At 42.2% G+C, this 16,957-nt stretch overlaps 1 protein-coding gene across 1 annotated transcript in view; it reads right to left on the bottom strand.

Annotated features, from left to right (window-relative positions):
• Positions 1 to 1,089: 1,089 nt before the first annotated feature.
• The window catches only part of Dnaaf9 (dynein axonemal assembly factor 9), a 145,549-nt gene continuing 129,681 nt past the window's right edge, over positions 1,090 to 16,957 (bottom strand). Inside the window, exons 31-38 of the mRNA XM_026409747.2 lie at positions 15,071 to 15,206; positions 11,306 to 11,392; positions 8,338 to 8,444; positions 7,890 to 7,964; positions 5,208 to 5,413; positions 4,422 to 4,487; positions 3,575 to 3,668; positions 1,090 to 2,861 (exon numbers count right to left, since the gene is read on the bottom strand). Of these exons, the coding sequence (XP_026265532.1) occupies positions 2,749 to 2,861; positions 3,575 to 3,668; positions 4,422 to 4,487; positions 5,208 to 5,413; positions 7,890 to 7,964; positions 8,338 to 8,444; positions 11,306 to 11,392; positions 15,071 to 15,206 (884 nt within the window). The 3' untranslated portion in view covers positions 1,090 to 2,748. The remainder of the gene's footprint in view (positions 2,862 to 3,574; positions 3,669 to 4,421; positions 4,488 to 5,207; positions 5,414 to 7,889; positions 7,965 to 8,337; positions 8,445 to 11,305; positions 11,393 to 15,070; positions 15,207 to 16,957) is intronic.

The raw sequence follows: 16,957 nt of genomic DNA, 5'->3' as shown, positions 1-16,957 counted from the left end.
CCCTTTTGAGAAGCCCAAAGAGCAACCCAGAGCTTATTACTGTGCAAAAATTCTCCAAAATCCTAATAGAATTTAGGAGGGAACTTTGTATCACACCTGAAGGGCCAGTGTCCAGGCTTCAGATCCGAGAGCCTCAGGGATCAGCAGGGCAAACTAAACTTCTTGCCTGTTGCCCCCTCCTAGGGTGATCCATCTTCTCCAATTTCTGCCTCCTCCTTTCAATTAGAGAGAAGGAGAAATGGAAGACACCCCCCCCCAAAAAAAAAAAAGGAAAATAAACCATAACTTCAGTGATTTCACCATTATTCCACTCACTCTGGTGATATAAAACTGAAGCTGCTAACAGGAAAGTTGGCAAAAAGCATGTAAGCCCCTGGAGGACTTCTGCCTGTCCCTGGGAAATGAACCCCCTGTCTTTGCTGGGTCCCTAGTATCCACTTCTAAGATCAAAACACAGTGTCATGGCCTTTTCTCTGGAAACAGCCTACGACCCTGCTCCCTGACCCACAGGATAAAGTGGATATTAAACTCTACAGTCAGAACGAGAGAGGCTTGCATGCTCCCAGCCCCAGTCCTCAAGGAGCTCACAGTGTGCCGCTACTGTGCCCTTCACCAGGAGCACAGCAAGTGTGCCCAGGAATGCCCTTTCACCACGGTGCCCTTTCACACTCCCGAGCAGGCTGGGGAGTGTCTGTAGAGGCCTCAGCCAGTTTTGCCATTTTGGCTTTGATACTTCTTAACATTTTGCCTTTTTTCAATCACAGTTTCGTATTCATGTTGAGGTAATCACAGTTTTTCCTCTACAAAGAGAGGAGTGGGGACAGTGGGGCAGGTTGGTGAGAGAGCATTTCTATGGACAATGGTCAGAAATCAAGATCACCATGTAGTGCAGCCCCACGTGGTGGGAGGCCCACTTTCATGGGTGGGCTCCGACCCCCCTTTAAAAACTCTTGTGCAGCAGCCAGACTGCCAGGCCAGGGCAGCCAGGAAATGGCTCATGCTCCTACATCTAGAGCTTCCACTGAAAACTTCACAGTAACCCCCTGGAGGAAATGAAATGGCCCGTGTCCCCCCCACCCCCTTCCCTTTTCTAAGGCTGCTCAAGTTTGAGTTTTTAAAAAGAGCTCGGTAGAGCTAAAGGAAGCTACAGTAACTCATTGCTTATTAATCAATTGCACTTAAGATCTATGTTATTGATTTTGAAGCAGAGGCAGGCCATTTGTGGCCCTGAACTCTGGCCAGCCAGAAGTCAGGGCTCCCAGACTTGGGCTCCACAGAGAAGCCATTGTCACCAGTGGCTTTTGGAGCTAGGACTGAAGCACATGGATCTGAATTTCAGGAGCCTTTCTTAATGCAAGATTTCTCATTCAATGGTATTTGTAATTTTATTCATTTGATTTCAAACATAAATTGTTTTTCTCTAATATACGTATATTTTACTGACGAGCCCTTGATAACTGCTTTGTTACTTGCATTGCAGGATGCTGTGTGACTATGCACACAGACTCCATGTGCTCCATCCTGGCTCCATCCTCTGCAACAAGGGTCTTTCCCAAAACCCCCTCTACATTACAGGAAACTATGCTGGTTTCACCTATGTGCTTCTTTCTAAGGCATGCAAAAGAACATGAAATTCAGAAAACATTTACAACCTAGGCAGCTGAGGTGCTGAAATCCTAATAGATATCACCTTAATATCAGTGCCTGTGATCTCCTGTCCCCCACACTAACTATGAAGGTCAGACATGGAACACAATTTAATTCCCCTTTGCTTTATGGTCCATCTGAAAACAAAGCCACTGGAAGGAATTCTAACTTGCATATTAGAACTCTTTTGACATTTCTGATCCATTGGAGCCAAGAAAACCCAGGGTTAAGAAACAATGGTTGGGGGGTGAGGGCATGAGTTTTCTGAAGTTTGTGGTTGAAAAGCAGACCTTCCCTGAGCCTAAGACTAACTACTTGCAGGATGCTCCCCTTGATAGAAAACCAGTGTCAATAGGCCTTGGGCCACAGGTTTGGTCTTGTCCCTGAATTTGGGACACAAGTGATACCACAGGAGAGCTCAGAATGAATCACAAGGGGACTGCTGATGTCAACTGAAGAGCCACACACTTCTAGAAAACATGCCTTTTTCTCAGTTTAGTCCACAAGGGAAATCCCCTCATTTTCGAACATGCTATGGATCTTAGCTGGCTCTGTGGGTTGGCTTGGGCAGGGCTTGTGCTGCTCCCCCATAGACCAGGCCTAGGGCCAATAGGGCCAGCTCCTTTAATGAAAGGCCCTAAGCAGAAGCAGCAAGCCCCACTGGGGATGAGGGTCCTGGGGTAGTATCTGAGGCCTGAGGCCTGGAGTGGTCTTATTCCCCAGGCACTGCCATGATGGGGCAGCCAGGGTTCCTTCTAAGTCCTGGCAGTTCCTTTGTGCAATGCAAATGCTTCTCCCTTCACATGGTACCTCAGCAGCTCAAAAAATCTACTGTTACCAGAGACCCAGAGGGCCTGGACTGACAGCTGCACACAATGGGCAGTCCTGTCTGCTCATCCTTGAGGATCCCCACCCCCACCCCCCAATCAGTGGTGCAGGTGATGCCTTTCAGCGCTGTAGAGAGAAAAATGACAACATGTACTCCAGCAGCACACAAAAGTCAAAAAGGACAAAGACAGCCCCTCCAGGAGGGTGCCTGGGAGAGCTGGGGTTAGACACCCCATTTGTCCATCTCTGGTGGGTATATGGACCCAGCTTCCTCTAGGACTTCTGCTCAAAGAGGTCATGGTACTCCTGCTGCTCCAGCTCCCGGTTGTACCTCTCAATTTCCCGGTTTGCTTCTTCTACATAGTCATTCATGAACTGGTCCATGACTGGTAACTAGTTAAGGAAGAGAGCCCTGAGCCTGGAGGATATGGAAACCTTTCTGGCCCCAAGGAAGCAGGTGAGGAAGGGGACACTGAAGTAACTGCAGGCAGCATCACACCTACAAAAATTGTGACAGGTATTGGCACAGGGCCTTCATGAGGTCCCAGAATGCAGCTTCATTAGCACACAGTGGATCCCCAGTCTCACAGTTTACTCTGCTTATCTTTCAGAGATTAACTATTATTATCAGGCTATTTACAACTTATAAATCATGACTGTGGTGACTACAAAACTCAGGGTGTCACTATAGCTCCATTCAAACTATACCCCATAGGGTAACTTGAAAAATCACTCAATAAAGGACAAATTAAACTTTTGTTATTATTGTTGTTGTTCCTTTTTGAGACAGGGTCTCTATATACTGCCCAGCCTGGTCTCAGGTGATCCTCCCACCCCTCAGTCTCCTAAGTAGCTGATACTACAGACTCATGCCAGAACATCCAGCTGACAAATCCAATTTTGACAGCTTTAAAAGGTCAAAATGAAAAGTGTAACCCTTTAGTTTGCTCCTATTTCCCCAGTCCCTGATACTGCAGAACCCTGACTGCTCCAGGGGCTTGGCTGTGCTGGCCCTAGCAGACACCTGCTTTACAGACAGGCTTGCACCTCCCAGACTGCCTCAGTTTCTACTCAGAAATGGAGCTGCTCCTAAGGATACGTGGGTGAAAATCAGTCTTGTCACCAAAGAAGTTAACAAACTGAGTACCATTGTAAAAATAGCCTGCAGGTAGTGGGTCCAGGTGGCGCTTTACCTGTTGGAAAAAAGAATCCTGTTAGAATTATCTGACCACTTTCTATCATTCATTAAAAACAAACAGGCCATTATCCCAGTAAAATAGTCTATTCTTCCATGTTAGGTGGGCAGGGAATTTATTCCCCCAGCAACCTTCAGGCCATGATTGATACCGGTCCCCTGCTCATAGATGAGGATCAGGAGAATACTCTCCTGATCTACCAGTTCATTACTGAGACTGGTAATACAGCTCATCCTAGGGCCTAGACTCTCTGTTTCTTTTGACATTTTCCCACTAAATCCCTGGGAGAAAAGGCCCCAGTAGCCACAGGGCCTGGGGCAGAGGCCAGAGGTCGGCTTGGAGTTTTGCAGGGGAAGGCTCATCAAGGGAATCCATTACCATCCCACGAGCAGCTCTGGATCTAGAAAGTTTTTTTCTGGGCCCTAGTTGGTTTCTCTGAGGTTCATCTTGAATAGAAGCAGATGTTTGAAGAAGGTGACAAGTCCAGGTCTTCCATGACCTACTACTCCCACCATGACCTACTACTCCCACAAGAACTGGATCTCCTTGATCTTATGCCGAGGTCATGCCAGAGGTTGCCCATCTCTAAGAATGCAAGGCTGGATTTCTTTGTTCTGTGGCCTGAGAGAAGCAACACTTCCAGCATGCCCTACAAATAGCCCCTCACTCAAAGACCCAGAAGATAAGAGCTATGCAAACCCAGGAGGACCACCTTGGGCCCATAAGGGGAGGTCAACACAGGACACTCACATGGATGTTCCTGATCTCCTGCTGAGTCAGCATTCCCCTGGTCTTCAGAGCTTTTCTCTGAGGCTTCTGTGAAGAAATGTAGGGAAGGGACAAACTATAACCAAGCTGATGGAGCATGGTGAGGTCTCAGTGCTCTGGGGGGTCAGTTACATAATGAAGTTCTCAGCAGAGGGAAAAGCATATAAGCTGTTCCAGCTTGTGCACAATATCCTGCCTACCTAACTCCAAAGGAGACCTACTTTCCCACCAGATCCCTGCAAGGCAGTGGGCAAAAAAACAGCAGGTAGTCCAGTAGTTTAGCAAATGGGCCTGGTCCTGCCTCTTTTCAGGTTCTCATCCCTAAGCCCCACCAATGACAGAAGTGCTGACAAAGGCACAGTTCAAGTCCCACAGTCAAGCACCATTTAAAAGAGTTTACCTAGGTGGGCTAAGCCTCAATTGACCGTCAACAAAAGACCCAAGCCTCAGCCAACTCTATTCATAGAGTTCTAGGGTTAGCCAAACCTCTGAGGCTATGCTGAGAGGTTTGGCTCAACAGTAGAGTGCTCAACTAGTACGTTCGATTCCCTGGGTTCGATCCTCAGCACCACATAAAAATAAGTAAAATAAAGGTATTGTGTCCAACTACAATTAAAAAATAAATAGATATATTTTTAAAAAGTGCTGGCTGAGCCCATGGGGTTTGGACCAGTGAGGAGGTAGATGAGGGGCTTGTCAGGGCCATTGGCAACCTGAAGTGTGTGCTGGGCACATTTGTGACAGGTCTGTCTGGGCTTTGGTAGTCACCTGCTTAGCTGACTGCCGTAGCCAGTCCTTGAGACTATCTTCCTTCAGGGAGCAGCCAATGAATACCAGGTAGCACTCTTGTTGCCCATTGCTGTCTTGAGGTGTACTTCTTGAGTCAGGAGGTGGTGTGGGTCCATCCAAAACTGGCATGATGCTCAGGGAGTTGGCCAGAGTGTTGTGGCAGACCTCCATGGTCCTTTCAGAGTCTGCAAGGAGAATATAGGTTTGTCCCTGAGATGCTACTCTGAAAGGATAAGGCAATACTAACAATGCAGATGGTTGGAACAGATTCCTAAGAAAGTACAGAAGGGAGAACTGATGTGACTGCTGTCAAGTTAGAAAAGATGCAGTAAGAGAGGAAGAAGCAAAAGAAAGTTCAGGCATGGTTGATTTGGGTGATTAGATGGATACTATTAATCAGGAAGGGTAATATAAGAGGAAAAAAGGTTTTTAGATAAGAAGAGAAGATTGACTCTTCACCTGAAGCCCTTGAAAGACAGTAAGAGGAGAGATGTCTGCATTGACAAAGATACCCACAGGAGCTGGGCATGGTAGGGCATGCCTACAATCCCAGCTACTCAGGAGGTTGAGGCAGAAAGATCACAAATTCAAGGCCAATCTCAGCAACTTAATGAGATCCCATCTCAATAAAAAAAACAGCTGGGGGTGTAGCTTAATAGTAAAATGCTTATGGAGTATATGTGAGACCCTGGGTTGATCCCCTGTACTGCTGTGGGGTAGAGGGATACCCACAGGAAGAGCCAGCCTCTATTTGCTGGACACAGTATCTGGCTGACACCTAGGCCTGCAGCACTACCTGGCAACCATGAGGGCCAGGAACCTTAGGACAAGTTGACATGTTAAGAAAAGAAGAAAGAGGGGATGGGACTATAAGCTCAGTGATAGAGCACTTGCCTAGCGCATGTGAAACACCAGGTTCAATCCTCAGCACCACATAAAAATAAATAAAGGGCTAGGGTTGTGGCTCAGCAATAGAGCGCTCACCTAGCACATGTGAGGCCCTGGGTTTGATCCTCAGCACCACATAAATCAAATAAAGGTACTGTGTCCAACTACAACTAAAAAATAAATATTAAAAAATAAATAAGGGCTGGGGATGTGGCTCAAGTGGTAGCGTGCTCGCCTGGCATGCGTGTGGCCCGGATTCAATCCTCAGCACCACATACAAACAAAGTATTGTGTCCGCCAAAAACTAAAAAATAAATATTAAAAATTCTCTCTCTCTCTCTACCGCTCTCTCGCTCTCTCTTTAGAAAATAAATAAATAAATAAATAAATAAATAAATAAAATAAAGGCAGACTATCCATCTACATATGAAACAAACAAACAAATAAATAAATAAATAAGATTTTTTAAATGGAAGAAAAAGGAGCTCTGGGGGCACAACTGATTAGTGCAGTACTTACAAGAATGGATGAACACACAGACATACATTACCTGGCCTCAGTGGCTTTGTTCTGCTAGTCAGCCTCTTGACTTCTTGCTAAACAGCCAACAAATGCTAGTTGAGTTGGGGGCTGGGGTTTTTCTTTTTCTTTTCTTTTTTTTTTTTTTTTTTTGTGGTACTGAAGATTGAACCCATAGCCTTGCATATGCTACGCAAGTGCTCTAACACTGAGCTAAATCTCCAACACGTTTTTTTTTTTTTTTTTTTTGAGACGGGGTTTCACTAAGTTGCTGAGGCCTCAAACTTGCAATCATTCCTCCTGCCTCAGCCTCCCAAGAACCTGGAAATGCAGGCATGCGTTATCATGGCTTGAGTTGGGATTTTTCTGTCATAACAGCTACAGGCACTTTAGCAGAAACCCTCCCCAACTCCCTTCTCTCAGGCTTCAACCACAGTAAACCCCTTTTAATTCCTAAAATGCTCCTTTTTTTTTTTTTACCTCTGAGCTACAGCAAATACTGTGCCTTTAACCTGGTATATTCTCCCCTTCCTCAACTACTAGGGTTTTTTTTTGGTACTGGGGATTGAACTCAGGGTCACTTGTTCACTAAGCCACATCCCCAGCCCTATTTTATATTTTATTTAGAGCAGGGTCTCAATGAGTTGCTTAGCGACTTGCTTTTACTAAGGCTGGCTTTGAACTTGTGATCCTCCTGGCTCAGCCTCCAGAGCCACTGGGATTCTAGGTGTGCACCACGGCGCCAGGCCCAACTCCTAGTTTTGAGGCCTTATCTGGCCCCCATTCCAGGTTTGACTTTGAGGTCACAAGGGCAGGGGTCTAAGGCTGAAGAACGGGCCTGCCAAACAGAAGGAAGGAGAAGGCAAGTTAGAAGGCTCAAAGACTTTGGTCATACACAGATTGGGAGCCAGAGAGATCAACTTTGGGCAGCTCCTGGTAACATGTCTAGGAGGAAGCCATGGTGGGGTATGAGTCTTTACAACAAGGAAATCAAGGAACTGTGAGGAGAGGACTGAGCAAGTCATCCAGGGGTGATCCTAGATGATGAGGGTGAAACTCCACTGTGGTGCAAGGGAATCTAAGGAAAGTGGGTCCTTGGGGAAAAGCACTCTGATGGTAGGAGGCCCAGAAGAGGGTGCTAGAGATTTGGAGAGGCATCAGTGGTCTACAGGGTACCAGCAGAGGCTATGAACTCTTGTCACAAGCTGTAAGCACTTCATGATGTAGGGTTCCCAAATTTAACCCCCCAGTTACCTGAAAACTTCACTTTGCCCAGGATGTGGTAGATGTTTCCAGAGAAGGGACTTGGCTTGATGGAGGACTGAATTGCTGGTGGAGGAAGAGGACAGGGTCACCACCTGGGTGCAGAGGCTAAGTCCAGGGTGGCACATTTGGGAGGGTTAGGAACTGGGGAGGACCCTATTCCAGGTCTAGGATTCATAGCTCCTATCCCCACCCTCTTGCTCCTCGGGCTCTGCCACTATTTCCAAGGATGGGAAAACTTTTCCAATGGAGTGGAGATCAAATTTTATGGCGTCACAAGATCAGAAATAGGGGATTCCTGGGTCCTCAAATCCCTCTGCTGCTTTTGGTCACAAATGTGAGAAGACAGCACATAGGATATTGAAATGGTGCGAGGAAGCAGGACAGTCTGGGGTACTCTTTTCACCAGGGTCTGGGAGATGTCCCAGCCAAGGCTCACCTTTACACTTGGCCACAAAGCGAGTTTTCTCCAAGGGACGGCCAAACCATACGCAGATCTGAACCATCAGTGGGAAGACTGATCCAGAATTGAATTTACCTTCATACCTTTAAATGTTTAAGAAAAATTTAAGTACAAGTACTTGGGTCTCTGAGTGTTGTTATATACTACTTTGGGATAAACTGTATATCATTTATCCTATAATTCTCCTTTACTCGTATGCCATTCTACATATAAAACAATTGTTTAAATGTTTAATTGTTTAAATCCTCCCCCAGCCCCTGCAGGGCTCTAACCATGCCCTACCATCTCCTTGCGGGCAGCTTAACAGACTGTACATGTGGATTAATATTTTCTCTAAAAGGAAATGACAGGCTGGAGCATCTCTGCTCTATTTTCTCAGTTCAGCAGACACAGTTCCTGTCACAGATTCATTAAGAGCATGGTCATCTGGGTATGGTGTCCCACACCTATAATCCCAGCTACTGGGGAGGCTGGGACCAGAGGATTAAAAATTTGAGGACACTCCAGGTAATTTAGAGAGATCCACTCTAAAAATTAAAAAGGGCTGGTATGTAGCTTTTTTTTTTTTATGAATATGTGGTCATATCCACAGTATTAAAAAACCTTAACTTTCTAATATGGAAAATGTAGTATAATGAGGCCTTATGTACTCATTACTTGCTTCCACAGTTGAGGAATTGTTAGTCCTTCTTTTGAATTATTTCCTTGAAATGAATCCCCATGACTGGAATCACTCCAGCAAAGGGTGCATGAGTAAAAATTTATACCACCCCCAGCAGCAGGCAAGTATACTAGTTTCACAACAATTTCTCAGGAGATGAATATTATAATAAGTATTATAAGTATTTTTGATTGAACATAGTGTCAATCAAAATTCAGTACAAGTACTTGGGTCTCTGAGTGTTGTTATATACTATATACCATTTAACATTTCTGAATGTTATTGACACTGAATTCTGTTTCCATGATTTCCATTATTTACACTTGCTCTTAAGTGAACTGTTCTCATCTATATGACCTGGGGTATTTTTTGTTTTGTTTTGTTTTTTGGGACTGGATTGAACCAAGGGGCACTCTACCAATGAGCTACATCCCCAACCCTTCTTATTTTTTAATTTTAAGACAGGTTCTCATTAAATGCCCTACAGCCTTGCTAAATTGGTAAGGCTGGCCTTGAACTTGTGATTCTCCAGCCCCAGCCTCTGGAGTTGCTGGGATTATAGGTGTGTGCTACCCTTCCTGGTCCTTTTCTAAACATCTAACCAAGTTTCCCAAATATTGTATTATACCTTTGCTACATGTAATGCAAATACTTTCTCCTCATCTATCGTATCGTATCATATTTAGATAACTATATTACCTTTATTTGTATAGTTACCATATAAGTTACCTTATTTAAAAAAATAATAATTATTATTACTGTTTGTTATCATGAATTGAACCCAGGGACCCTCAGCCACTGAGTCACATCCCCAGCCCATTTTTTTAATATTATATTTACAGAAAGGATCTTGCTGAGTTGTTCAGGGCCTCGCTAAGTTGATAAGGCTGGCTTTGAACTTGTGATCCTCCTGTGCACCACCATGCCTGGCCTATTATTATTATTATTATTATTATTATTATTATTATTATTTTGTAGTACTGGGGATTGAACCCAGGGATTCTCTACTATTAGCCCTTTTTATTTTATGACAATCTCACTAAGCTGTTCAGCATTTTGCTAAATTGCTGAGGCTGGCCTCAAACTTACAATCCTCTTACTCTAGCCTCCTGAATCACTGGGATCACTGGTATGTGCCACCAGGCCGAGCTGCACCCCCCCACACACACTGTTTTTTCTTTATAGCACAGTACAATCAGTTTTAGTACAAACAATTGAGGGCCTGGGAAAAGTGAGTAAAGATAACAAAGATAAACCAGACAAAGCTCTAACATTGTCTTCCCCAAACTTTCAATAGAGCATAAATGAACTGCCCATTCTGTATAGGAACAGGTATAGCACAAGGCTTGGAAGCCAGACAACCTGGGTTTGCAATCCAACTCTGTTATTTACTAACTATAACTTTTAAATAAGTCATTTTGTTCCTTGTTGTCTATACCTATAAAATGTGGAAAATAATGGAATCCATTTTGTGGGTTTGGTGTAAAGGTTAAATGACACAACACAGGCAAAATTTTCAGAGCAGCACTGCCCAACAGAGCTTTCTGGAATAATGGAAGTGTTCTGGATCCACAATGTCCCATATGGTAGCTTCTAACCACAGGCAGCTTTGGCACACTTGAAATGTGATTGTGTGACTAAAAGACTGAATTATAAATTTCGATTTTTATTCATTTATATTTGTATTATATTAAATAGTCACATAGCTAGTGGTGGCCACATTGGAAAGTGCAGTCTTAGAACAAGGCCTAGCACTCACAGTGAGTTCTCACGTTATGTTGGTATTACTATGATTATGGTGGACTTTGTACACTCTCTTCCCTCCTTTCCCCTCTGCAGAGGTTCTCAGGCTGACATGTAGTTTGTAGAAAACAAGCCCTGGCCTCATCAGTAGGGAACCTACCTGTCAGCTGGGAAGTAGAGGACTGACTGACTTATTCTCAGGAGAGATTCTCTCACCTGGGAAGTTGTAATGTTCCATGCCAGTCACCTCACCCTTACTAGTGGCCAGAGGAAATACAGAATCCTGTTGTGCTTGGTGCCTGCAAGATAGGTGCCTTAAATCTCAATATCTAGGAAGGCTTCCAGTTTAGATCTCAAGACATGAAATATTGGGCTCTCAGCAAGAACACTATCTGGGACATGGCAGACCATTCCAATAAATATGTATCACTTGTGTACAGCATATCTGATATATTCATTTTTTTCTCTCTTTTTTTTTCTGTAAATAAACAGATTGTTAGGCTTCCAAAGAAATTTTAGCTACTTCGTAATGATACTTGCCAGCCAGGGTACATTAAATATCGGGATCGCAGCATCTGAGGACTTGAAAAACTATTTTCTGAGAGAATCAGTTCAATGTCTTCATTCCTTTGAAAACATTTAGAAAAGACCCAAGTCAATTAGAATTGTCAAACTTAACCTGCATAATTTTCTTCTTCCCTACACCCCCACATATACATAAGCACACATGCATGTAATTTTTTTCTGTCAAACCATGTGAAAATCACTTGTAAGCATCATGACATTCAGTGTGCATTTCCTAAGAACAAGGGTATTATCTTACAGGACCACCATGCTTTTATCACACCCAAGGAATGTAATATTATATATGATCATCAGTGGTATCACATGGGAGCTTATTAGAAATGTGAAATCTCAGGTCCTACTCCAGATTCACTGAATTAGAAATTAATTTTTTAAAGATTCCCAAGAGATTCATTTATATGATAAAATAGGATGGCCTGGGGTTGTGGCTCAGTAATAGAGTGCTTGCCTAGCACATGTGAGGCACTGGGTTCAATCTCTGGCACCACATAAAAAAACTAAATAAACAAAATAACGATATTGTGAATATCTACAACTAAAAATATTTTTTAAAAATTAGAGAGGTGCTGACTCAATATTCATCTGTTTCCAATTTTGTGTGTGTGTGTGTGAGAAAGAGGGGCCAAGATTCAATCAAGGATCACTCATTAAATTTATAATCTTGCCAGGCACAGTGGTGCACATCTGTAATCCCAATGGCTTGGGAGCCTGAGGCAAGAGGATTTCTAGTTCAAAGCCAGCCTCAGCAAAAGCGAGGTGCTAATAAGCAACTCAGTGAGACCTTGCCTCTAAATCAAATACAAAATAGAGCTGGGAATGTGGCTCAATGGTTGAGTGCCCCTGAGTTCAATTTCTGGTACCCCCACCCCACTAAAATAATTTAAAATCTTTACTCTCCTTCAATATGGGATATTTCCTTACTTTTTCCCTTTATTTTTCATAGTGTTGACAATTTTTTTTTCTTTTGGTACTGGGAATCGAACCCACAGGTGCTTTACCACTGAGTCATATCTTCAGCCCTTTTTGTTTGTTCATTTTGAGACAGGGTGGGTCTCACTAAATTGCTTAGGGCCTAAATTGCTGAGGCTGGCCTCAAACTTGCAATCCTCCTGCTTCCACCTCCTGAGCCACTGGAATTACATACAGGCCTGCACCACTGTGCCTTGCTGACCAGTTATCTTGTGCCCACAATGTGTCCCCCCCACACACACATTTTTTAATTGGTTCATTATAATTGTTACATAATGATTAAAGTTGTTGTTATATTTTCATACATGCACACAATTTAACAATATAATTTTGCCAATACCCACAATTTAGATTTATCTGATTGTTTTCTCATAATTAGCTTCAGGTTAAATGCTTTTGGTGAAGATTAATTCCTAGGTTATGTTCCTACTAACTCATATCAAGGAGGCACTATCAATTTGTCCTACTATAGGTTTTATTAGGTTCAATCATTTGGTTAACATAGTGTCTACCAGACCTTGCCAATATAAAGGTACTTTCCTATTTTTCTAAGTAGTCTATGGAGTAACACTTTAGACAGTGAGGACTAGTGAATATTGTTTTCCTCCATGATCTTTTACCCACTGCTGTTAGCACCCATTGATGATCTTCCCTAAGTCAAGTATTAAACTGGAGATTTTAAATTTTTCTTCTATTTATTTATTTTGTGGGCTGGGGATTGAATTCAGGGCCTTGCACATGCTCGGCAATTACTCTTATTACTCAGCTTCATCTCCAACCCCAAATGCTAATTTTCAGTCAATTCTTATTTATTTGGCTCTTCTATAAAGATTTTGTTGTCTCTACTTCTCTCCATTTAGTATATTATTATTGTTATTTATTATCCTCAAGTTGTCCCAAATTTGACTTGTAGAAGCTTTTTAACCTAGTTCCCATATTGTTTTGACACATCTTCACTGATCTTTGAGTACTTCCAAGCTTTACTTGCATAAAATGGACCAGGCTTGCCTTGTACTTTCCCTCCAATCAGTCAATTCTCCAAGGAGTTTTGTCTGGTAACTATGATGGGCAATGATACTTACAAACCAAGATCTGAAGGTAGGGGCGTTTATTGCTACTATGGTATTACTATTTTGGTCTCGTTCAATGAAAAGAGCTAGGAAATACACATTTTTTAAAAATAATGAACTTATATTGAGTACCCAACTCAAATCCAACACTTGAAGGGTTTTCCTCACCTTCCCCATTTCATATTTATAATCTCTCTTCTTGGATCAGTGATGCTATCTGCAATCAGGGTTTCAACAGAGGATGATATTAAAAAACTACCTTAGTTATTCCTTTGCTCATATTTGTTGTTATTTTGATGTACTCACAGATTCATATTTTTGGTTCATATTTAATTTTTCCCCCCTCTCCACTTGATTTTTTTTTTAAAGAGAGAGTGAGAGAGGAGAGAGAGAGAGAGAGAGAGAGAATTTTTAACATTTATTTTTTAGTTCTCGGCGGACACAACATCTTTGTTGGTATGTGGTGCTGAGGATCGAACCCGGGTCGCACGCATGCCAGGCGAGCGCGCTACCGCTGAGCCACATCTCCAGCCCTCCACTTGATTTTTTTGTGTGGGGGGGGTGCTGGGGATTGAACCCGGGCTTTGTGCATGCAAGGCAAGCACTCTACCAAATGAGCTATATCCCCAGCCCCTCCATCTAAAAAAATGTGTTTTTTTGGTGGTGCTAGGGATTGAACTCAGTGTCTGTCTGTCTCTCACACACATGCACACACACAAGGCAAGTACTCTAATACTAAACTATACTTCCAGCCATTTAATTATTTTTTTGGGGGGAGGTAATGAACCAAACCCCAGAACCTCATGTTGTGCTACATCCCTGGCCCTTTTTATTTTATTTTGAGACAGATCTTGCTAAGTTGCCAAGGCTGATCTCGAACTTGTGATCTTCCAGCCTCAGCCTCCAGTCTCTAGGATTACAGGTGTATGCCTTGGTGACTGATTTAGGCTTGATTTAATTTTTGAATATATGAAATACTTACATGGTTTGAAAGTCAAAACTATATAAACTGCCATACACCTTTTAGTATCTTAATTGAGCAAACTGAATTGCTACATCACTGGTATTTTCTCTTTACATATGTATACATACAAATTCACTAATTCTTTAAGTTTATTATTTGGACCCAAAATTAACATAAAGAGATAATTTCTCTATGTTTTCTATGCCATTTCTCTCATATATTTTTCCCCCTAGTATGTGGGACTGAACCCACATTGTGCATGCTAGGCAAGTGCTCTTAAGTTATATTTCCAGTTTCACTCACATCTTAACACAAGTAACACTGAGACAGTCTTGACTTCCATTCTTTAATGTATGGAATACGAATGCCTTAAAACAAAATGCCACAATTTAGCAAGGCCCTAAGTAATTTGGCAAGACCCTGTCTCAAAATAAAATATAAAAAAGGACTGGGGAAGTGGCTCAGTGGTTAAGTGTCCCTGTGTTTGATCCCTGGTACCAAAACCAAACAAAATGCCTCAAAATAGTGTAGGAAACTGACATGAGGTCTTTTTGGTGACTTTTACAGAATGTCAAAAACACTTCAAAAACTGGCTTCTATAAATGCTCAGGTCTTAGATACAATGGAAAGGCCTTGTGGGATCAGAACTCCAATAAAGCAGAAATCTGAGAAAGGGGCTGGGGCTGGTCCTGCAGAGTGGAGTCTGTGAAAGTTTACCTGGTGACAATGCCATTTTCTGCAAGAATGAAGGCTGTGGTAGGATTGGCAGCCCTGATGAGACTCTGTAACTGAACAAGGAGGGGGTGCCTCTGTTCCGTGGTGTGACTGGTGAACACCACATTATTCACCAGGCCTGTGAAACAAAACCAAGAGGAGTTCAGCTTTCAGAGCTCACACAAATGTAGGTTCCTTCCCCTGATCATCCCTTTCAGTAGCTTCCTGGTATAAACACATACTGACATACCTAGCCATCATTTCTTCCCCCGACTCCAAGTCTGTAGCTACTTCATTTCCTAACCTTTCCAATCTTAATTCAGCTTTCTGGTTGTTACCTAGAGTTTTTGATTAAGGAGCCTTTCCATATTCCCTGTAGTTAATCTGATCATTCATACATTTACTTACCAACCACTAACCATATAGATGTACTAACCAATATATTATCAAAAATTGCACAGCCAAGGAGCCACATAATTCCAAGATAGATGTTCATAGTGATATGGTAAGAAAAAGTTGTGAAGTAGGCCCAATCAGATCCCTCACAAACTTTTTGTACAAATACAGACATAAAATTCCCAAGACTATGGAGAATTTCTAAGTCAGAAAGGTACCATAACCCACCAACCCAAAATAATTATAATACTTCTTCCAAATATAATCCTATTTTTATAGTTACAATCATAGAATATACAGCATTTCTGCAGTAAGATCATTTGAATTTTTGTTATTCAGTAATTTTATTTATTTCTTACGATAAAAATTTCAAACATATAGAAAAATAGTAAAATCAACAAGCATTGTCTGGCTTCAAGAATTAGCAAGACTGGGGCTGGGGATATAGCTCAGTTGGTAGAGTGCTTGCCTCACGAGCACAAGGCCCCAGTTTAAAAAAAAAAAAAAAGAGAATTAGCAAGACTGGGGTTGGGGTTGTTGCTCAGTGGTAGAGTGCTTGCCTAGCACATGTCAAGCACTGGGTTTGATCCTCAGCACCACATAAAATAAATAAATAAATAATAATTAGCAAGACTTGGCTAATCACATTTCATCTATTCAATATCCCAATTTTTCTCCCACCTCCCTCACTGGATGATTTTGAAGCCAACTGCAAATATCCAAATATTTCATCCCCAAATATTTCAGTATATATCTCCATAATAAAAAGATGTGTGTGTGTGTGTGTGTGTGTGTGTGTGTGTGTGTTTGTGTTTGTGTGTGTGTGTGTGTTAGGAGTTGAACCCAGGGCCTCATACACACTAGACAAGTAGACAAGTGTTCTACTGCTAAGCTATATTCCAAACCATACCCAATTTAGGACTCTTTAAAAAAATTAATGATTAACAATAAATTCCTTAATATAAAAACATCCAATCCATGTTCAAATTTATGTCTCATGAATATTTTCTTTCTTTTTTTTTTTTGTAGTACAGAAATTGAACCCAGGGGTGCTCTACTACTGAGCCACATTCCCAGTCTTTTTATTTTATTTTATCTATTTATTTTGTGTGTGCACTGGAGATTGAAGCCAGGGGCGCTTAACCACTGAGCCACATTCCCAGCTCTTTTTATATTTCATTTTGAGACAGAGTATGGCTTAAGTGGGCCAAGCTGGTCTCAAACTTATGATCCCCCTGCCTCAGCCCCCCTTGGTGATTGGGATTATAGGTGTGCACAACTATGTCCAGTTCAGGATCACTGTTTTCTTAAGAGCTTCTCCAACACTAAAACTCTATCCTTCAGTGCTTTGTATATAACCTAGTTGTGTTAGCGGTACATGACTAAGGTAATTCAAATGGAGAATACCTCAGCACCTCATTTCTTTTTTTTTTTATTTTTTATTTTATAAAGGTTCCTCATGTGTCCTTTCTGTTCAGAAATTTTCACATAAGA

This window comes from Urocitellus parryii, chromosome 6 (genome assembly GCF_045843805.1).
Source record: "Urocitellus parryii isolate mUroPar1 chromosome 6, mUroPar1.hap1, whole genome shotgun sequence".
Lineage (NCBI taxonomy): Eukaryota > Metazoa > Chordata > Mammalia > Rodentia > Sciuridae > Urocitellus > Urocitellus parryii.
The sequence above is the reverse complement of the archived record's forward strand: the minus strand, read 5'-3'. Positions and strand labels throughout refer to the sequence as shown.